The sequence below is a fragment of the Parasteatoda tepidariorum genome, chromosome 6 (genome assembly GCF_982258835.1).
Source record: "Parasteatoda tepidariorum strain Cologne lab strain chromosome 6, Ptep-v5.0, whole genome shotgun sequence".
Lineage (NCBI taxonomy): Eukaryota > Metazoa > Arthropoda > Arachnida > Araneae > Theridiidae > Parasteatoda > Parasteatoda tepidariorum.
In genome coordinates, this window is record NC_141760.1 from 16,636,528 (window position 1) to 16,661,269 (window position 24,742).

Here is a 24,742-nt window from a genome sequence, read left to right on the forward strand (position 1 = left end):
AATTTAATTGTTACATATGCTTCATAGCGTAATAACATTTGTGTAACAACAATTCATAGTGTAACAAAAATTGCGATCGGTGGAGTGTCCAAAATATTGTGTCGCGGGCCATAAATGGCACGTGTGCCATTGGTTCGCCATCCCTGTCCTATTATATTATATTATTTTCCTTTAATAAGTTGAAGTAAATTGCATAAAATATATCAAATATTTATTGATACATGTAATTATTATGTGTTCAATGGTTACATCTATAGAATTTTTACCTTTTCCCAAAATTCAAGGTTTTGGATAGTTTAAGACAGTTTAACCCAGTTTAGGACAGTTTAACCCAGTTTAGGACAGTTTTACCCAGTTTAGGACAGTTTTTCCCAGTTTAGGACAGTAAAACCCACGTGTCCTGTCCAAAACCAGTTTAGGATGTCCAAGACCCCAACCCTGCTTAAAATGATTAATAATATCAGTTAGTAACTGTTGTCACAGGTTACTACATACATTGAATGTATAAGTCCGCCACTAGATGAGACAATTAGCTATACTTGTTTAAAATACAATACTCACCCGAGTGCAACAGTTTGATTATTCAATTTTTCATAATGCTTTTTGTAGGACACAAAATCTACAATAAATCACATCATAGTAAACGCGATTGTAAACAACAAGAATGCAATTTTATTACATACAAAAAAAGTTAGATTATTCAGCCTTATAAATTTAAGTTTTTCATAATGCTGAGTATTCTTATTTGACATAGAGTACAAAACACACACCATAATGAAAATTACTATGAGCAAAAAAAAAAAAAACTATCCATTTTGTGACAATATTTTATTACATATACAACAAAAGCTAGGTTATTCAACAATAGAAATGTGATTGTGAAAAAAAGTTGAACATCCATACTTTGCATATAAATGAGGAAAAATCACTTCACATGAACATTATTATAATTCCTAAAACACTAATTTGTTTTCAAAAATTCTTAAAAAATAACAAATAAATTTTATAAAATGCCTGTTACAAACTTTTAAAATTTAATTCATTAAGAAATTTGCAAGTACAGTTTTAAAGTCAAGGCATTTCCTTTTAATTGAATGTAAACAAAAAAAAAAAAAAAAAAAAAAAAATAGATATATTACGTACAAGATATGGAAATTTTACAAAATATAATAAATTTTAAAAAACATCTTTGACAATATTTCTAAACTTTATTTCTGCATCCACTATGTCATAATACACAGTTTAAGTATAAAATTAAATAAAGTGCCTTTTATTTCAATTGCATATAGAAGAAATAAAAATATCTATAACAAAATATTGAAAATGTGCAGAACCGTTATAAGAAAAGTAGTACACTACAAATTGATATCCCACACTTACACATCAAGACCTTACATCAAAAAAGTTATTTAAGGAATATTCATGAACTGGGCAGCTATTAAAAATGACACATTAAAAACATTTGCTTGTTACCTTACTAAATTTAATTATTTAGTTAAATAGTTTTTGGAATTTAAAAAAAAAAAACTTAATTATGATTTACTAATTTTAGTCCTTTATAATAAGTTATTTAAAGTTAGGTCTATTTTTAGCTGTTAATGAATTACCAAACTCCCTCACCGACAATTTACAGCAATTTGTAAAAGTTGAAGTGTGTGAAAACTATGCTGGAAGACCTAACAAGAAGTATGAACATGGAAATAACTTGAACGGACTTCACTATTCTATAACAGAAGTAATTGAAAAGCCTATGCTGGCAGATGTAGAGGATAGGAAAGTGTGTGCACAATGCTACAAATTTAATTAGTGATTCCGAATAGTTCAGCATCTGTTGCAAGGTCATTTACCACCCAAAACCGAATTTTAAAAAAAATATTGTAACAGATTGACTGATGAGCATTTGGGCAACCAAATGAGAATTGCTGATGAAAAAGTAGATATAGAACATTTTCCATATGATGATGCAGCAAAAATATTAAATGGTTTAGAAATTAGAAGATGTTAAAAATATATTATAATTAAATAAATATTCTTTTTATAAGTCTATTCATGCTTTTTTATTTTTTGGAAATTTCACCCAGTTTTTGAGAAAGGGTTAGAAATTCTCTCCCATTTTTTCTCTGTAATGAAAACACTGGATTAGTAAGATTAGTTCTTGTGGAGAAACACTTATTACTAGAGCCCGGATTTTGATGACCCAAAAAGTCTCAATTAATGCCCTTAAAAAGTGCAAAAAAATGCCCTTAAAAACTGCGAAAAATGCCCTTAAAAATGCGAAAATTGCGCTAAAAATGCCTTATGACATGACTTAAATGAAGTAAAAATATTGAACTAAAGCAATGTTTTACTCTTTAAAATTATTATGAGTCATTTCAAAAAATATAAAGCAATGCAATACTTGTTCTTCGTTCATTAAAGTTTGAAAAATATGTTTCATATCCTAAAATAACAAATAAAAGGAAAATATATTGACTCCAAAACATTTTCATTTTGTATAAAAACTTTAATGAATATAACAACTTCCATCTCATAATATTACTAAACATCAGAATTACGTTGGATTATTAAATTTTTTTTTGATATTTCGAAATGTAAACGAGCGTTTCTAGTCTGAAAGTAAATTTTTATACCTGGAGAAGCTTCTTTCAACGTCTACTGATGTTATTGGTGCCCACTTGAAAAAGACGGTCTCACTTACTGACAATTATTCTTTAGTTTGAAAAGATGTTGCTTCACCTGTTAATATCCTATAGATTTTCTTCATTGTTTGGAAGCCAGTGTAATAATAAAAAATAATAACAAAATAATAAAAATTGGAAAAAATTAACAAAAAACTTAAAAAATGCAAAATACGCCAAAAAATTTAAAGAAAAATGCCCTATAAATCTAAAAAAAAATGCTCTAAAGGACAAAGAATGTCCAAAAATGCAAAATTCATCAAAATCCGGGCCTTACTTATTACATATATTACTAGAATAACATACTCGAACATATATATAGAATAACATATTACTAGAATTTCTCGAGGGGGAAAAAAAAATCGAAAAATTAGAAAAAAATTTGAACAAGGTATTTTCTTTTTCTCAACACTTCGCAGTTTACTTAAAATATATTTAAAAATGTCGACCTGGAGAAGTAATTGAAAGTTATAAATATGTCTTTCTTTCTAGAGTTTATGATTATAATAACTATTTACTGATAAAATATTAATATTAATCTTGAATATAAGATTATAAAGTATCTGGCTCTCCTTTAAAAATAAAATAAACTGTGTTTTTAAGTGCCACCTTTGAAAATTTGATTTCCAGAGACTTCTGTGATCAATGATTTTTTGAAACGTCTGAACCTTCCATCTCCGGAAACTTCCGGATCACAGTTAGTGAAAAATCCGGAAATCTGGATATTTTCTGGAGCACAATCAACCCTGCAAGTATGAACTCCAATGTAAACATTTAGATCAGTATTATTGAAAACTCATTTAAAATATACTTCTAAAATATGGTGTATCATTTTTCTGAAAAAGATTATGTTCTATAATAGGACATTTTTGAGATAAAAACTCTTATTACATTATGCTACAACAAAAAGGTTTCCTCACCAATGCGACTACAAACAGAAGTCAGCGTTTTTAAAAGAACTCTTTTTACATATGCTACAAAGATGAAGTTTTTCACAGGTATGAATACAAGCATGATTACCTGGATAGTCCTTATGTAACATATTATTTTTACAAATGCAAGCTTCTAAACAGCGTGAGCAAGAATGTGTTTAGTCAGATTACCTTTCTTTGAAAAACTCTTATTACAAACAACACAAGAATAAGGTTTCTCACCAGTATGAACACGACTATGTATAGTGAGATGAGCTCTATCTGAAAATCTCTTATTGCATATAACACAAGAATAAGGTTCCTCACCAGTGTGAACACGACTATGTTCAGTCAAATTACATCTTTTTGAAAAACTTTTATTACATATGCTACAAGAAAAAGGTTTTTCCCCAGTATGAAGATGACTGTGTACAGTCAGTGAACTTCTTCGTGTGAAACTCTTATTACATATATCACAAGAAAAAGGTTTTTCCCCAGTATGAACACGACTGTGTGCAATAAGTGTATCTCTTTGTGAAAATCTCTTAATACATATACTACAAGAATAAGGTTTCTCACCAGTATGAATACGACTGTGTCTAGTCAGTTTACCCCTTTCTGAAAAACTCTTATTACATAAACTACAAGAAAAGTTTCTCACAAAACGTTTCTCACCAGTATGAACACGACGGTGTTCAGTCAAATTACAGCTTTTTGAAAAACTCTTATTACATATACTACATGAAAAAGGTTTCTCCCCAGTATGAACACGTTCATGCCCAGACAGTGTACCTCTGTCTGAAAAACTCTTATTACATACACTACAAGAATACGGTTTCTCACCAGTATGAACACGACTATGTATAGTCAATACACGTCTGTCTGAAAAACTCTTATGACATACACTACAAGAAAAAGGTTTCTCCCCAGTATGCACATGCCTGTGTACAATCAGTGTACCTCTTCCTGAAAAACTCTTATTACAGACACTACAAGAATATGGTTTCTCACCAGTATGAACACGACTGTGTATAGTCAGTCCACGCCTGTCTGAAAAACTCTTATTACATATACTACAAGAAAAAGGTTTCTCACCAGTATGAACACGACTGTGAATAGTCAGTGTACCTCTATTTGAAAAATTCTTATTACATACACTACAACAATAAGGTTTCTCACCAGTATGAACACGACTGTGTCTAGTAAGTGCATCTCTTCGTGAGAATATCTTATTACATACACTGCAAGAATACGGTTTATCACCAGTATGAATACGAAAGTGTGAAGTTAGATTACCTGTACATAAAAAACTCTTATCACATATGCTACAAGAATAAGCTTTTCTTACAGGATGAATAACACTATGTTCAATAAGCTTACTTTTCTGAGAAAAACATTTTTCGCCCATGCTGCTTGAACAAAGTATCTCAAATAAGAGCAGAAAAATGTGAACAATGTAATGAAAAATTCTGATTACATGTATACTGCAAGAAATAAATTTCTAGCTAATATAAAAAAGTATTAACTATTGGTCACTCTTGTTTGGTTTAGAAAACTATATCAAATACACTACCAGTGTACTAAGAAACTAGGTACTTATTAACTACACTTGGAAACTCATAAGCACATAAACTACAATCATTAAATTTCCTTGTATGAAATTATTTGTGTGTTAGAGCATCATTACCACTATGACACACAGACACTATTTGCTGGTAGTGTTCGAACATAGAATGTTTCTATCCCATAAAATGATATTGTCTTTAATAATTCTTCCTTCTGTCAGGAAGCATTTAACACACACTGCATGAATAGCTTAATAATAATATAAATCATTCAGGAAACATAATCTGTTTACAGTCTGTTCCGAAGAAAATATTTTTTTTTATCCTTTCCATCCACATTTATTTTTCGTATAAAGATAATATATCAATAAGATCTGCATGGATATAACCTTTTAAAAGCACTTTCTATATTTTTTCCATCACAATGAAAGCAATTTACTTTATATTGGCAGGGTTTTTCAATATGCAGGTTTATATAGTTGAGTATATGCGAGTTTTATTACCTCTCCTACCCCTGAACGAATATATCTTTGTAATTTAATTTAAATAGGACATTATGTAATGAATAAAGACAAAACAATTTAATAAAGCCTTCCGTTACACAAATGAGGTTAATAAAAGTCTTCCTCAGTATAAGTGAGATAGTCTGTTATAACTTAGTACATCTCTGTAAAGAATTTTTCCACAAGCAATTGCGATAGGCCGTGAAAGTTATTTACGTTATTGGTTGCTTATTTCTACTCACCTGATCACCAGGAAATTGGAACGGCTTATGACTAGTGAACAAAAGCTTATCACCTTCTTAAAAGAGCATTCTTACTGCATTGCAAAAAATCGCATATGTGATTTCGAAGATGATTCAAAGAACCTGATTTGAAAATTTTTCTCTAGTTTTTATCTGTCACAAACCAGCAAGTTCTTGTTCGCATCTTGGAATTCGCATGGTTAGCAGTTAAACACCGAAGTCAAGCATCACTTGCTGCTGCCAGTAAGTAGTCGAGGGAACACTTTGATCTCCCTGCTTAAGGACCAAAGGTGGTCGGTATCGATCCTCATTAAACTGTTTTAGCAAGTAGTATTCGACTCGTTTTTTGGAAGTTAATTCCTCTTTTACTCTTTTTGGAAGTTTGTAGTTCTTCCTCATTTACTGTTCCCTCTCAGACCGATAAATTTTACTTTTATATATAAAAGTAAAATTAAGATCTTTCTTTCAAGATTATAATCTTGAAAGATTAACATTTTTCTTTTAACCTTTATAAATATCTTTTGCATTCATTAATTTTCTTAATTATCTTAATAGATAAAGAGAGAGAGACATGTTATGGAAGTTTGTTTCTCTTTCTTTGTTTCAATTAAGGTAACTAGACCTTAAATGCGACAATGCATTTTTACAACGTTTTTATTCAATTGCTTTTGTTTAGCCAACAATGAAAAGTTGATCTCGAAACTTTGAACCCTTTCCCACTAGCTAGAATACTTCTTACCCGAAGAAAATCATAGCCACCGAGAAATAAGACCATTGCGATCACCAAGGTATTTTTGTGAAATCACAAACAGTACTTTTTAATTGAGTAGCCGCCAATAATTCAATTTAAAATATTCGTTTTCGCTGATTTCATAATAAGATTCCTTATTAGATAATAAAGGAAGACGAATTTAAGAATTACAATGTTTCGGGTACTGTTTATTGTTTGTTAGCGATTATTATATAATATGAAATTACCAAAACATTCATACTTTTGGTCGTGAAATTTAAATAGATTGAAACATAGTTTTGTTTAAGTATACATGAATTCAGACCAAATATAAAACTATATTGAAAAATTAAATTTCCGATATCAATAAAGAGCTGAAACTTTTATTTAAAAAAAGTAGTATAAACGAAAGTTTATAGTTTTATTTCTAAACGAAAGAAAATTTAATAACAATGTTGATTGGGACTTGAAGCTTACTTATTCATGATAGGATTATAAGATTTAAATTTCATAAGTATTTTACCAGGTTGCTGAAAAATTCCTGTGCACTCAATGATAATAATAAAAAATAGGAATTTAAGTCATTTAAATTGTTTTGGGTAGTAATTTTAAATTAGTTTTAATGAAACTGGTTGTTCATACTTCATATAGCATAATTCTTTCTTACACAGATAGATTGATTTAGTGTATCTTGTGATGAAGTTGTAAATGATTTTTTATGACATTCAAAATAATTATTTGATTTCATAATTTAATTTTAAGGCGTCACATCAACCAAATATAGATACATTGGAGGAACAAAGTACCTGGTTCCATTAGTCTAAACGAGTCCCTATTCGAAATTTTTGAAAAATATATTTTCCATTCGTCGATCCAAAATCCATTCTAGACATGTTTTAGTGTACACTTAAGGTCATATTTCAATAGAATTCATATATTACCCTTTATTTGTTTATTTTTTGTTTCTACAACTCAAGTTATATGATCAAATGTATGAATAGTAAGTATGATGGAACGGAGCTTTTCACTACTTTTCTTCATTTTTCCTGCCGCTCTTAATAAAATAAAACAGCATGTTTAATTTCTAATAATTTTAAAACTTTAATTGTATTTAACTGTTTCAAGCAACTATAGTTGTCTTACAGATTTTAATTCTGGGGTGAATTAAATCATTGTCACGTTTAAATTTACCAATAAAAAAACATTACCAGTCTTATCTTTTTAAAGCGAAATAAAAGAACAATTTCTATTTATATTTTCTAAAAAAAAAAGAGTATATTATGGAGGGTGTTTTCAGTAGAAATGCAAACAATAACAATTTCGAGCTGCATGCCTGCTTTAGTTCCGGTTAGAAAGTTTGCAGCTGCTTATTACATGTTATTCTGCGAGGCGATATTTTCAAACGGATAATTTTGTTTTCAATAAAAGAAATAAATTAGAACATTTCTGATCTTAAATCTGCCGTATTTCATAAGATATTAATGTTATTATGTAATTCTAGTGAGTTTGAACTGAAAATTTGTTTTAGTTATTTAGAGATATATTGTTAAAAAGGTGACATGGTTGCTAGATTTTGAATAAATCGTTTTTTTTTGGCAGTCTTGATTTAGCCTCTTTCCATTTGTTTATTGCAAGCTGTGCACCATCTTACATTAGTGTTAGCATATTGTTCGAGGAGCAAGATTAAGTTTAGTAATGAGTATTCAAATACTACGTTTGCAGGAATCTTAAAACACAATGATCACGTTGTGAGCCAAATGGCGTTAAAATACACCGAAAACAGTAACCCACAAGTATAAGCGCCATACATCTTGCAGCTCTCCCTAATGTCGAAATAACCACCTGTGAAATTTATATAAACTAGCGGATATAGGAGATCGTAACGCTCGAACGCCATCTAGGGAGAAGATCGGTTCCATGCGTTTGGCCCTTCTACCTTTCCTCTCCTCCTCTTTTCAGTTGATTATTATTTTTCTTTTTAATTAATAAAAGTATTCTTTTAAAATTTTCATAATGCTTTCCCTTAGAACTATGTTTAATGTAGTTTTCAGTTCCTTATAGTTTCCCAACTTAAAATATTTAAATCTATATAAAAATCATGACAGAAACTAACGTACTTCCTTCTTCTATGACTCTCCACACGCTAAAGGTAAAAACATTCCAAGTATTGCCATAGGTAGAGAGCGCCGTTCCGCGCCACCTGTAGTCCATTTCGATCTGATAACAATATACTTTTGAACTCTGCTAAAATTGAGAAAGAACATTAAAAACTTTTTAAGCAAATTTTTTCAACATTATCCTATTTAAGAGGGCGAATTTCTTAAAGTTAGCGGGCGAGAACAAGTTATTATATAATTTTTGTTGTTCATTTTGAAAAAAAACAAAGCTAACTGTTATTTTTTGCTGATTTAAGAAACAAAAAAAAAGACAATAAATAATTTATTTTCATTTTTCGAAAAAATAGTAAGCTTAGTAATCAGTCAGATGTTCTGCATCGAATAATTTTGATCAGCAGAATATTTTTAATTTCTTCAAAATATTTAATTCTCAGCTAGCTGGTAATAATTCTGTTTTCTTTCAATAAAAACTTGACAATAATTTAAAAAGAAATTTTACTTTAAAGGAAAACAAAATTAAAGTACTAAAACAATTGATTAGTATATTGATGAAAAAATAATATACATGGTAGCGTAAAGAATGAGATTTTCAAAAATGTTAAAATTTAACATAGTTGGTAAAATAATTCTGCGAAACCCGCGCGGGCAGGTAATTAAGAAAAGCTATTTTAAGATTAAGACGATATACAAGATGTTAAGAAATTTTAAGATGCTTAAAAATGCTGTTTACGTATTCGTAATTATAAAATATACATTAATACTTATATAGCATTTTATTGATATTTATAAATTATTTTTTGAGGGAAATTATCTTTGGGTAAACTGGCTTATCAGAGAATGTATCTTTTTCTTCTTTTTTTTGAATTGCTCAATTAGTTTTAAAAATATGACTTAAAACGCAAAAAGTGAAATTTACATTAAGGGGTCCGATGAAGTAATAATGATCCTTTTAACATAAAAGGATAATCCTTACATTATCCGAAATACAATAACAGAATGAGGACAGATAACCTTTTGACAGTATATTATTTATTTCCAATCATTTGCACTTGAACTGCTGTGCCTATCACAATAATTTTAACCTTCAACGCACTGCAGTCTGTTTTACTTTAATTTATATTCATATGCAATACATGAAGATATTTTTTATTTATATAAATGATTTCATATTTCCTTAGAATTCTTCTGGCGCTAATATGAATGCCCAGTAATAATTAATGCCTCTCTCTAACTATTGAAAAAAAAAATCCGATTTGTACGTCGTAAACATTTAATAAGTTCCAAGTAATTTTCAATGCAGTTTTTGTATTTTTTAAAAGAAATTAAAAGAGGTTCTCAACTACAAATATTATTTTGAACAAAGAATATTTGAAACTACAAATTTTATTTTGTAGCAAAGACAAAAATGAATAACAAATGATAATTCGTTACAATAATCGTTTATACACCGAAATATGATTGTATCAGGGAAGAAAACAAGCAAAAGAAAAGATGCTTTTATTGGGGATGATCCCCAACAAAGACGGCGTCGTTTTTAATAAATCTTGTTTTATATTACGAAATGAAATTTTGGAAAACTCCTTATCATTTTGAACCTTATTTTAAAAAATATGAAAACTGCTTGAATTTCTTAAATTTTTAAGATATTCAAATAGGACTTTATTAGTTGCCAAATACGATTCTCTACAAAACTCGAGGAAAAAATTTCAAATTTTTTTCCGTGCATACGCAGTATAAACGAATTACTTTAGTTACTCATATCTTGCGCAGTACTAAAAAAATCTTCTATAATTTGAAAGCAGTAAGTTTGCAGCTAACTTTAAGTTGCTCTAAAAAAATTTTGCTTCAGCTGAAAAACGCAAGACATAAAAAAATTTGTTCATAAAAATGTTTATATCTCCATAAATATCTAAGCTAGGTTTACGAAATTTTGGGCAATTATCGCATATAATAACCAAAATATTTGGTACAAATTATTTCTTATTTTAGGCAGAGTGTTCAAAAAAAAAATTATACGATTCGAAAAATTTAAGTCCTAATTAGTTTGTGTTTATTAAGCAGTAGATAATAAATAAAGGGCCGGTGGCACGATCAACAAAAAGTATCACTGCATTTCGGTATTTTTTTTCCAGTAGTTTGAGTGATCTTCTGTGTTTTTTACCCCCAATAATTCGAATAAACTTAGGCTAAAAAACGTTCAAATTAGATTCCGATAAGCAATGATTTAAATAATTGCCATAATGTTTAAAGCAATATTTTTGTTTACATAAATGAGATTTATATAATAGTGAAATGATGGAAAAACTTTGGGCTAAAGAATGAGGAATAGATTTTATGGACCAATCTAAACCACTTAATTTATACCAAAACATACTAGCAATTTTAGCCAAATTTAATTTTAAAAAATGTAACTTTTCTGTTCTCGAATTAAAATATAAAAATTTTAAAATTGTAATCATTCAGTATGTTGGTAGAAAATGTTTAAGTGCAATATATATGTTGGTAAAATCTGTGGAATGAAAAATCTTGTGGTCTGTTGAGCAAGTATCATGGGTACGGTGATCTGGAGAAAATTTCCTTCCCCTTCAGATCTATGTCAAAATTTTTTAAGAGGCTTCACACAAAAGTGGTGCTGCCATCTATCTGGGAGGTTCTGAACTAAGACATACTTTTACCCTTACAGATCTCTTCTCTTTTCAAACAAAAGGTGCACCTTTGTTACTTTATTTGCCAAGACCAATGGATTGCCATGCTTGGCTTGTCCAAGTGTCGTAAGAAATAACAACAGATTACATCATATTTTGAGTAAAAATTGTTATAAATTTTAAAAAAAAGTAATAGTACTTAGAGCTCAGGACTCAAATGCTGGGATAATAAATATACAAGCATAGTTGAATGTAAATTAAGCAATACTGTACATGTACACTTTTAACTATGATGCAATGGGTAGGCTGTATTTTTACTTCAATTTACAATTTTTCTACACTAAAGCTTTATTTACAGTTATTACATACATATAAATACAAAATAAATAAATAAGATGAAACTGCATCATAAAACATTTTAAAAAGCACAAACTTTTTTAGTTTAATTAATCTGTGTTTAGTCAGATGAAACTTCTACGAAAAAACTCACACTTAGAATGCAAGAAGAAAGTAAATTCAGAAAGTGAACAGGTCTGTGTTCAGTCAGCTCACTTCTTTGTGAAAATCTTTTTTTTTACATATGCTGCAAAAAACACAGGCTTTGCACCAGTACAACTGACATATGATTATTCAACGAAAGTCTGTTATGACACATCTACAATACTAAGGTTTCCCACCAGAGTCAACACAACTATGGTTAGTTAGATTAGCTTATTTAGAGATATTTATTATATAACACTTATTACTAGAAGAATATAGGGTCTTTTAACAGTATGAACAAGAATGTAAAGATTTAAATCACTACTATTTGGAACACCCCTATAATATATACTTCAAAGAAATGGAGTGTCACTAGTATGAACAAGACTGGGTTTAGTTAGATGACATTTCTGAGAAAATTTCTTTTAACATTATTCGCGATCGCAACACTCGAATACGCCATCTGGGGAGAAACCGGGTTCATGTCTTTAGCCTTTCTCCCTTCCCTCTCCTCCTCTTTTCAGTTGTATAGGAATGTACTACGATATTTTCCCTTTTCTTAATATTTTTCCTTTTTATTTAATAAGAATATTTTTTAAAATTTCAATAATACTTTTCTTTAGAACTATGTTTAATGTAGTTTTCAGTTCCATATAGTTTTTCAAGTTAAAAGACTTCAATCTATATGAAAATCAAGAGAGAAACTAACGTACTTCCTTCCTCTATGACTTTCCACACGCTAATGGAGAAAGCATGTGAAGTGTTGCCATAGGAAAAGAGTTCTGCTCTACGCCACCTGCAGCCCATTTCGATCGCCAATGCTACAACAAAAGGTGCAATATTATGAGAAGTTAAAATATCTTAAGAGAAACATTTTTTACATAGGGTCAGGTGGAGTACAGTGGGTATAAAGTCAAGCATTTTTAAAGAAGACTCTAAAAATAAACCATAAAATTTACTTCACTGAAAATTTTGATGCCTTTTATGGATTGGTGGTCTAATGTAAACAATAACAAGCGTCCTTAAACCGGAAGAAATTTAGAAAATTTCCGGTGTATCCCTCCGCTTATGTTATGACTACGAGGCGATGTGTGAACAAGCCTAATATTCTATGCAGTTTTGTTATTGCAATTTGGGTTCAAATCTAAACATAATTGTACCATCCATAAGAGCTTTCAGAAATGTATTGATTCTCAGAGGTCGTAAGGCCAAAAAAAATTTTTAAAAGTTATTATCTCATTGTGAATAATTTGTAAGGTTTGCCATGTTTTGTATTTTATCCCTTATTTGGCTACATTTGAATAAAATGTCGCCAAATATATCTTTAAAAATATCTTTTTAAGATAGCCTAGTTAGAAAATATTCCAATGATTATAATATTAGTATGATAATGCTGAAGTTTAAAGGCTGAAAGAAGGAACTCGGTACATGTGAAATACTGCAAAAGATATGATGCAATAATATGATGGCGCGTTTTTTCAATCTGTGGCGTAAAAATATATCGGAAGCAGTAACCCGGAAGTCTTGAAAGAGCAATTTTACCACTAGCGCCACCACCCTTAGCTTTACACGATCACCCATCCATATACAAGGTGTTTTTTAAGCAAGTACCGTTTTGCCACACCACGGCCGCAGCGCTGCGGTCGGCGTTCTGTGCATGCACACTGGGTACTTACATCTCATGCCTATGCACTGAGGCCATTGCAGTCTGATTCTTCTTTGTTTACTGAATGTTTAAGATGCCTCCGATAATCGTGAGTCCCGCCGACTGTGAAGTACGGGCTGTTATAAGATTTCTTAGTGCTAAAGGCCTAAAACCGATCGATATTCATCGTGAGATCTGTGCAGTTTATGGACAAAACATTATGAGTGATGGAATGGTAAGAAAGTAGGGGAGAGCATTTAAGGAAGGCCGCACAAATGTGCATGATGAACAACGGAGTGGGCGTCCTTCAGTCGTTAATGAAAGTTTGGTGCAGGAAGTGAACAATAAGGTGAGAGAAATCAGACGCTTTACAATTTCCTCCTTGTGTTTTCACTTTCCTAATGTTTCTAGTAGTGTTTTGTATAGCATTATGACCGAGCACTTAAATTACAGGAAATTGTGCTCGCGTTGGGTACTGAAAATGTTAACGGATGTGCACAAAACCAAACGTTTAGGCAGTACATTGACTTTCCTTGAGCGGTACCACAACGAGGGTGATGATTTCTTAAGCCAAATTGTTAAGGGCGATGAAACATGGGTGGCACCAGAATCAAAGCACCACCGTAGGTGGCACTAGAATCAAAGCAATAGTCCATGGAATGGCGGCATTTAGATTCACCCAGAAAAGTAAAGTTTAAGTAAACAATTTCTGCTCGGAAAGTCATGTGCACAGTTTTTTGGGACAGAAAAGGAGTATTGCTTGTGGAATTTCTATGTGGAATAATGAAACAATCAACGCAGCAGCTTATTGTGAGACATTGAACAATCTGCACCATTCAATCCAGAACAAAACACGTGGCAAGTTGAGGAAGGGCATCGTTTTGCTGCATGACAATGCCTGTCCACATGTGGCCAATCAGACCAAAGGTATCATCACATCTTTTCAATGGGAGACTCTAGATCATCCTCCGTACAGCCCTGATCTGGCACCCAGTTACTACCATCTGTTCCTGCACTTGAAGAAATACCTGGGCGGTCAGCGTCTTCAAGACGATGACGAAGTCAAAACAGTTGTGATGCAGTGGTTAAGAATTCAGACGGCAGACTTCTATAAGGAGGGTATTCAAAAACTGGTACAACACTATGACAAGTGCCTCAATGTAGAAGGAAATTATATAGAAAAGTAGATTAAGGTACAGGCTTTCAAATAAAAATAAAATTTTTGAGATATCTTTGCATGTCTTTCTAATTTCAAAACGGTACTTACTTAAAGAACATGCCTCATACATTGGATTCATATACTAGATTACATATGAGGCATAACTAATCTATTTTGTTTGTTTTCTTATGGTAATGCATTCAAAAGAACATGTTTTGATATACCCACTTTATCCCAAAGTGGGGCTAATGGCTTATAGTTCCATAGTTGGTGTATATGTCACTAAAAAACAAATGCAAATGTTGTTTTCGAAATAAAAATACTCTTAAATGTATCGTGATATATTTTTAAAAAAATGCTAAAAAATTTTCTTCTTTATATTATTAAATGCAAAATTAAGTTTCACTTCGGATGCAGTGTATTTAGCTAAACTCTACTCAATTTCATCCAAAAGCAAGAGAAGTGTGATAGATTTTGATTTATTTGATATATAAATGAGAGTGTAAAAATTAATATCTATAGTAGTAATTTAATGCAGTTTTATTATTTGTAATAGTCATGCATTTTTATGGAATTTAGTGAAATAATTTTGTTTTCCATGAAAAAAATGCCACATGAAGGCAAAAACATGAATGAAAATTAATCTATATCTTTAAATATGCCTATTCAGTAGTTCCATTATGTGATTTTTATAATTTTTGTTTTATTGTATAATGTGTCATTTATATCATTCTTCTCTTGAAAAAATAAAATTTAAAAGAAATTTTGTTTTCAGAGTTAAAATTACTATATAGGGCAGTGTTTTCATTACAGGAAAAAGATGGGAGAGAATTTCTCATCTTTTCTCAAAAACAGGGTAAGATTTCAAAAATTTAAGTGAGATTTCCAGAAATTAAAAAAACACGAATAGACTTGGATAAGAATTATCTCTTTATTTATAATAAATTTTTAACATCTTCCAATTGAATATTTTTGCTGCATCATCATATGGAAAATGTTCGATATTTACTTTTTCATCAGCTATTATATTTATTTGGCTGAAAAATACCCGTATTTGTTTCGTTTTGACCGTTTCTACCGACATTCGTTTCACTTTCATTTGTCCGTTATGGAGTAGAAGATGTCGCCTTAAGGTGACATAACATCCATCTTACATTCATTCACAAAATATGTAAACGTCTTACATGAAGAAACCTTACCTACGGTGAACACGTGGTTGCAGAGAACTGTGTTCAGAAAGGGGTTTGGGGTGTGGTGTTCTGCTGTGCGCACCGGTTCTGAACAATACTGGTAAATAGGGAACCTAGATAACAAGGACCAATGTTCAGAATAATGAAAAATCAATGAAGAAAAGTGAAACGGATTTTATTCGAAATGGCAAAAGACGAAATTTTTTCCAAAATTCGCTCATTTTGAAATTGATTAATAGAATGCGCGAACTTCTCGCGTTAATCATTTTTTATTGCGAGAAAAGGAAAAAATATGCGAGATTCTCGCGTTCTTGCGCTATAATGAAAACACTGATATAGGGCTATAATCAAACAAGCAAATTATTAAGCTATTTAATTTAAAATTTAGAGCATTAGATACTTACTAAAGCTAACACAGAGCTACCATACTTAAACAAGATACCATACAGCACTTAGCTAAGCCTAACCATATACCCACTTTATCCCACCTCAAAAAACAATTAATAATAAATAAAATTTTGAAATTTATTCTTGAATTTCTATGTAGATCTGTTCCCAAGATGTCCCTCCACCAGTTTGAACTAAAATTAATTGTTTTTGACAGTTTTTAATGATATCTTAAGTAGGTTCATCAATAGCTTAAACTAACATATTTTATAAATTGATCACAAACAGATAGTATGTAAACATTACATTTTTTCATCGGTTTAAAAAACTAAACTGGCCACAATCCCAGTAAATGTCTCTAAAAGTATATATCTCAACTATATATAAATCAAATATGCATGAATAAAATATAAATCAACTAAATTATCTCAACTTAAATGGTGAAAATACACGTTTTTTAAGATATATCCACTTCACCCCATATGACCATACAGTAACAGAATGAAGTTTTTCACTAATAAGAATACAACAATGAGTAGATAGATGGTCCTTATGCGTTAAACTCTTTTTATATATACAAGAACATGACTTCTAAGCAGTATGATTACAAATGTGACTAGTTAGATAATTTTTCTTTGAAAAAGTCATGTTACATATATTGCATGAAAAGCGTTTCTTACCAATATGAACACGACTATGTTTTTTCAGATAACCACTTTGTGCAAAATTCTTATTACATATACTACAAGAATAAGGTTTCTCACCAGTATGAATACGACTATGTTGAAACAAATTACTTCTAAGCGAAAAACACTTATTACATATACTACAAGAAAAAGGTTTCTCACCGGTATGAACACGACTGTGTCTAGTCAGATTACTTCTTTGCAAAAATCCCTTATTGCATACGCAACAAGAATAAGGTTTCTCATCATTATGAACAAGACTGTGTTTAGTCAGAAGATCTTTTTGTGAAAAACTCTTATTACATATATTACAAGAAAAGGGTTTCTCACAAGTATGAACATAGCTGTGTTTAGTCAGAAGATCTTTTTGTGTAAAACTCTTATTACATATACTACAAGAATAGGGTTTCTCACCTACATGAATACGAATGTGCCTAGTCAAAACATCTCTTTGAGAAAACTCCTATTACATATATTACAAGAATAGGGTTTCTCACCACTGTGAACACGACTGTGTTTAGTCAGATTACATCTATGAGAAAAACTCCTAGTACATATGCTACAAGAAAAAGGTTTCTCTCCAGTATGAACACGACTGTGTTTAGTTAGATTACATCTGTGTGAAAAATTCTTATTACATATACTACAAGAATAAGGTTTATCACCAGTATGAACACGACTGTGCTTAATGAGATTACTTCTGTACAAAAAACTCTTATCACAATTACTACAAGGATAAGGTTTTCTTTCGGGATGAATAACACTGTGTACAATTACTTTACTTTTCTTAGAAAAACTATTTTCGCTCATACTGTACAACTAAGCTTTCTGAAAAGTGCTTAGATAAATATGAATAATTTGAAGAGAAATTCTAATCGCATGAACAGTAAGAAAAAAATTTCTTGCCAATATGTACAATATTGATTATGAGTTACACTTGTTTGTGCCAGAAAATTATATAACATATGCAAGAAGACAGCACTAGGAAAACTTATTTTGTCGTAAAACACTTTGGCATACAATCAGAATCAAGAATCTTAAAGATGAACTTAAAATATGTGCAATTAAAATTTCCAGAATAATGGTCTATAAATAAGTTACAAGAAATTAAGTTTATATCCAATGCGCATTGAGATTAAAATGGAAACACATTGAAATAAAGGACTTTAACAGCACATGCTACAAAAAAGGACATGTTATGCCAAGTCACTTACTTTGATTAAATGTTTTAAATATGTAAAATAAAAACCAGTTATCTGTAGAAAAATTATCACTTCATTACAGAAATATGATTCATTAATAGATGCATCTATGAAAGCATTAGTTTAAATTATATTGAGAAATTTTTTTTCACACATTTTCCAATCCTACGCACAAAAAGACAAAACAAAATTAAAATATTTAAATTTATGTTTCTTTATAAAAAAAAACTATAGGAACAATGCACCTCTTGTATGAGATTCATTTAAATATGATACACTATTAATGAATTATACGTGAAATCATAAAATTAAATTGATTTAATTTACAAATTATTTCTCACACACATTGCAAAAATATGATTCAATCTAAATTATTATGTCAGATTTCTTTTGTCAATAAATGTTTGCAATTTCACTGAATTAAAAGGCTTTTTGCACTGTATATATGTATAACAAATTTTTGTATCAGTGCTCAACCACCCTTAATAAAGGTATACTGTTATTGATTGACATAAATCTGAGAATGTCAAAGAATTTTATTGTCTACAAAATTTAAATTGCACTAACTGCAAACAGAAGATTTTTTCTCGTTGTGTGAACAAGAAAATAGCATTTTAAACTATTTTATACATAAATACTAAATCATGTGTATTTAATATCTAATATCTTTTTTTTTTTTAAGTGTTACCAAGAAAAAATCAAATTAATTCTTTTATCCCTTGTTTAATTTATCACACAGACTAATCCAAATTATTTTATCCTCGATTAATTTCTCCCACAGACAACACAAATTATTTCCATATTATGAACATAAAACAGTTAAAATGAAATTACTTCTCATTGCACATGTTTTAACACAAAGGCAAAAAAGGTACATAAGAAAGAAGAATAATCATTAACTACACTTGGAAACTTTTAAGCACACAAACTGAAATATCAATGCATGAAAATATTTTTCCGTTCGAGTATTATCTGCACTAACACACACATTGCTCAGATAATAATTGTTAGTGACCCAAAGCAGAATATCATTGACATGAAAGTGGTATTGCCCTTTTTAATAAGATTTGTTTCTGCAATTAAACATTTAACACACACTACACCTATAGTCTATTCATGTCAATCGCAAAAAATAAGATTTTATCAAATGCATATGACGAAAAGCATGAATTCTATTTACTGTCAACACGAAGTATTCATTTTTTCATCTATTTTTGTTTTCAGCATGAAAAAGATAATGTCATATGAATAAAACTTGCAAGAACTGCTTTCTATATTTTTTCATTATTACGAGTGCAATTCACTCTAAATAAATAAAGTTTTTGATACACACTGCATAAGTATGTAAGAGAGTTATCTTACATTGAGATACAAATATGAATAAATCTTATAAATCCAAACAGGACATTAAGTACAAATTAAAAACAATTTTACGAAGCATTTTCCTACACATATTAAGTTAGAAAAAGTCTTCTTCAATAGAGGCAAAATAGTATGGTTTATTACAGCAGTAAAGTATACAAATGCAGACAGAAAAATTTTCCACAAAAAAATATACAAATGCAGACGATTGTTTACGGTTTCGAATGTCTATTTCTACTCTTCTGATCTTCCCACAGATTATCAGCTTTTCAAAGAGTCATTCACTGTACGAAAAATAATCGCGTATGAGTGAGAATTTGAAGATGCGGGAAGGTACCTGTCCTCTCCGAATTCGAATAAGTGATTTCCGGTCTGCTTTCGGCCCTTCTCCCTTCCCTCTACTCCTCTTTTCAGTTGTAGGATGGGTTTTCTAATGTAAACAATAACAAGTGTCCTTAAACCGGAAGAAATTTAGAAAATTTCCAGTGTATCCCTCCGCTTATGTTATGACTACGAGGCGATGTGTGAACAAGCCTGATATTCTATGCAGTTTTGTTATTGTAATTTGGGTTCAAATCTAAACATAATTGTACCATTCATAAGAGCTTTCAGAAATGTATTGATTCTCAGAGGTCGTAAGGCCAAAAAATTTTTTGGAAAGTTAATATCTCATTGTGAATAATTCTTAAGGTTTGCCATGTTTTGTATTTTATCCGTTATTTGACTACATTTGAATAAAATGTCGCCAAAAATGTCTTTAAAAATATCTTTTCAAGTTAGCCTAATTAGAAAATATTCTAATGATTATAATATTAATATGTTAATGCTGAAGTTTAAAGGCTGAAAGAAAGAACTCGGTGCATGTGAAATACTGCAAAAGATATGATGCAATTATATGACGGCGCGTTTTTTCAATCTGCGGCGAATAATATATCGGAAGCAGTAACCCGGAAGTCTTGAAAGAGCAATTTTACCACTAGCGCCACCACCCTTAGCTTTACACGATCACCCATCCATAGGAATGTACTGCGATATTTTCCCTTTTTATTTAATAAAAATATTTTTTAAAATTTCCATGATGCTTTTCTTTAGAACTATGTTTAATGTACAACCTGGTCTGCAACTATATTCAAGTAGCTTACAGAAGTCAGGGATTGTTCTATGAAGATTATGGGTCCTAATGTGCCCCATAAAAACATTGTTCCTGGGCGAGAAACCATGAAAACCTGAGCAAGCCCATTGTTATAGATGGAGGGTGGTCATAATGTAATGGCTCTTCGGTGTAAATCATTTCATAATTTGCCGGCTAATTTTAGGCAGTATATACAATGCAGTATATTTTTTAGGCAGTATATATATATATATTTTTAATTTTTTTTTATTTTTAATCAAAATAAGTTCGGAAATTGCGTATTTTTTTATTGCATTTTTTTAAAAAAAATCAGATGATTCTAAAATTGTCACGGCTTCGGCATCTTCATACAAATTTCAATTTTTGGTATTTCCTTCTTAACAAAATAAGGCACTTTTCCTGATAACAATTTATACTACAATAATATCTTGGGAATCGTGCTAAAGTAAAAAATTAAACAAAATAGTTTAGTATATTATCCAGAAAAAAATCTACATGGAATCATAAAGAAAGAGTAAGAGATATAATGAAATAATAAGTGAATCACACGTGGTCAGATAATTAAATTTCACAACTAAGATGTTAGGACGACATTTAAGATGCTGAGATATTTTAAGACGCTTAAAAAATTTGGCTACGTATTCGACAGCTTTTTATGTTCAGTATCTTTATACTCTTTGTAGTGACTTCTAAAACATCAACACTATTTTAGATAATCTATGTTGAAGTCACAAGAAACAAAACAAAAAAAGACAATCAATAATTTATACTCTTTTTTCGAAAAAAATAGTATGCTTTGTAAATAATCAGCTGTTTTGCATTAAATAATTTTAAACAGCGGAAAGTTTTTAATTTCTTAACAAGGTTTTATCAGCTAGCAGACAATAGTTCTTTTAAAAAAAACTTGACTATAATTTAAAAAGGAACTTTATTTTAAAGAAAACCTAAATTAAAGTGCTAAAAAAATTTATTAGTATATTAATGATGAAATAATAAACGTAGTAGGGTAAAAAATAAGATTTTTAAAAATGTTAAAATTTAATTAAATAGTTGGTAAAATAGTTCTGTGAAACACTTCCGGACAGGTGATTAAAAAATTAATTTTAAGATTAAGACGATATATAAGATGTTGAGAAATTTGCAATGATGTGAGAGATGCTTAAAAATGTTGACTACGTATTTCTATTAATATTTATAAAAATATATTCAAGAAATTGATAAATATTTTATTCCATATATATTCATACGTATGTATATTATAGAAATTGTATCAGTTATTGAGAAAAAACTAAAATCATAAAAAATAATCAAATTAAATAAGCAAAATCAGGTGTATAATCATATTCTATCACAAGCATGCTTTTATAAAACTCGACATTCGTTGATTAAACTGTTTTATTCAAATTTCCTTACTAAATTGCAAATAGAATTTTAGACGACTAAAAAGGAAACATCGTATTTTATAGTTTAAAAAAAATAAAAAGATTAGCAAACGATTATTAGTGAAAAAAATATGAATGAAATTTTACGCCACTCGCGCTAAGCCAAGTTCCTCGTAAGTTTATCACATTTTAATATTAATCGCCCCAGTAAATCATTTCTTCATTGTCGCCAAATGATTTTTTTTTAAATAATTAATTTTAATTTTTCTCATCTTCTAATAAATAAAAACAATTCGCGATCGCAACGCTCGAGTACGCCGTCTAGCGGGAGCCTGTAAATATCGGACATTAATTTATCACGTTTTCATTTAGTTCCATCAAAGTCATTGACTGAATCAGACGCCATTTTTTAGCAGCAAATAAGAAACAAAATTTCCCTAAGGAAAAGGCCGAAGAACTTGAAAAAATTCTCCAGAATATTAGTAAATCTTTCAGGAACAGAACACGCCAAACATTTGAAGAAAAATTCGTCAATAATTTTTAATTTCTATTATCAACAAACTTGCAACTGATGACTTCCGATTTCGGATACTGTTACAGATGTGTGTATTAAGGTAAAATGCATTTCTTCTGTCTTCAATTCATTACGAATTCAAGTGAAGTCAACATTGCTTTCGTCATTCCAGTGAATAAATATGAATTCAGAACATACAGAATTGCAATAGTTATAGCATATTCTTCTTCGTTATAGAATAGTATATATTTCTGTATCCATATAATTCGGAAAACAACAATAAAAAATTATCCAAGTTACTTGAAATAGTGCCATTTGTGCTGATTCTTAATTAATTTCAATCGTTTTCTTGGTAAGTTTTTTTTAATTTTGAAAGAATAAGTTCAACTAGAATTCAGCTATTCTGTTTTTAGCTACATATTCAAATTCATATCAATTATAAAATTTTGCTGTGTAGTATGTTATCTAAAAGTAATGAAGGAATAAACTATGTATCTATTATTTGAGAATAAAGTTTTCAAACAAGGAACTTATCATTTTGGAATTCTCCGGGAATCATAAATCAGGTAAGTGCAATGATTTTTACAATAAAAAATTTGAGTGTAAATATTTTTTTTTCATTTGATGATGGTTCTCTACAGAATGGTTTTTTACGTCTGATTAAGAACTATAAGAATAATAAAAAAAGAAACAATATGAAAGTTTTTATTTCAATGTTAATAATTCTTAAAATCGTTTTTTTTATCCTAAGAATTCTTTATTTTCCGTTTTTTAGTTTATAATTTTTTGATAAAAATTGTTCTCAAAATACTTTTGAAAAATTAAATGGTATAACATTATGTGTTTATGTATACTTCTTGTATATTCCAATGTTTGAAATAATATGATTCAGAAAAGTATGGAATAAAAATTCGGTACTTACGACGTATTAACGCCACCGCCGCTACAGATTTGGCGGTTTTTAAGTGCCGCCAATCTACACTTAAAATTTTTGCGACAGTTCATAAAATAAAACACTTTATTTGAAATCAGAATAGTCAATTGGATTTCGGTGGAAAATGAGCCGATATAGAGTTTAGCATAGATTCAAAACAATCATATCGCCATATGAACTCTGATGAATAAGATTCCAAATGAAATAACATTTCCAAAACGTACGTTTGCCAAGATAAAGTTTTATGTTGTGGGAATTGGTACATTTTCGTTTTTTCGGTAAAATATTTCCCTCCTGAAAAAATAAAATTGCATCTTGTTTTGTTTTTGGCAAATCCCAAAGACGAATATTCGTAGCACTAAAAATGGCGACAAAAAAGAATTGTTCATTTGTTTTTGTTTCGTCAGCATTCTTTATTTTACGTTTCTTAGTTTCTAAATAATGATTTTTATTGAAACTTGAAATTTTTTGATAAAAATTGTTGTCAAAAAACGTTGTTTACAAAATTAAATTTCATAAAATTATGAGGCTTATGTATACTTTTTGTTCATTTTAATTTTTGAAGTAATATGATTCTTAAAACTATGGAATGTAAAGTTTAAATAGGCCTTTCATGTTAGATCATTAAATTTAGTACAACTATTTCTCGGGCATTAGGTTTTAACTCTTATAAGAATATACATATTTTTTTCTGTTAATGTACAAATATTTTTCCGATGTGTTTTGGATATTCCTTCTCTAATAAAAAGAGATACCATTTTGTTTTCGGTTGTACAAGAAAGAAGATCAAGCATTTTTCTTTTTTAAATTTAATAAGCCACATTAAAGAAGGAACGTTGCAATGCTACACGCTACATTAACGACGTCTCCAGAGTAACTGAATGACGGTTCATATGGAAATCGCAGGTAAGCGTCTCATACAACAACGCCCCCTATAGTTCGTTGCGATCGCGAATAGAAACTTTAGATTTTTCAATTGAAAAATATGTAGATTAAAATGGTATAAAAAAAATCCCTACCTTATAATTCAAAATTTTTTCATCCTCACTTTAATTAAATAATAAATAATTATTAAAAATTATTTTTTTCATGAAATTATCTTTGGGTAAATGAGTTTTATGAGTGGGTGTAATTTTTTTTGAATTGCTTCATTAGTTTTTAAAATATGACTGAAAACGCAGAAAACGAAATTAACATTAAGGGGTCCAAACTTTGAATCGCTCTCCTGACCAAACTATGTGGACCACACTTCCCAGATTGCGGCTACCCCCTATATTT

General features: G+C 29.9%; 1 protein-coding gene across 1 annotated transcript; it reads right to left on the reverse strand.

The window, feature by feature from the left end:
* Positions 1 to 649: 649 nt before the first annotated feature.
* On the reverse strand, positions 650 to 5,985 carry LOC107440189 (uncharacterized). Its single transcript, XM_016053045.4, has one exon. The coding sequence runs from the start codon at positions 4,995 to 4,997 to the stop codon at positions 3,744 to 3,746; it is 1,254 nt and encodes a 417-aa protein (XP_015908531.2). The 5' UTR covers positions 4,998 to 5,985; the 3' UTR covers positions 650 to 3,743.
* Positions 5,986 to 24,742: the final 18,757 nt, after the last annotated feature.

Bases quoted from the DNA above. Each gene is read 5' to 3' on its own strand.
- LOC107440189 (XM_016053045.4), bottom strand. From the start codon at position 4,997: ATGGGCGAAAAATGTTTTTCTCAGAAAAGTAAGCTTATTGAACATAGT.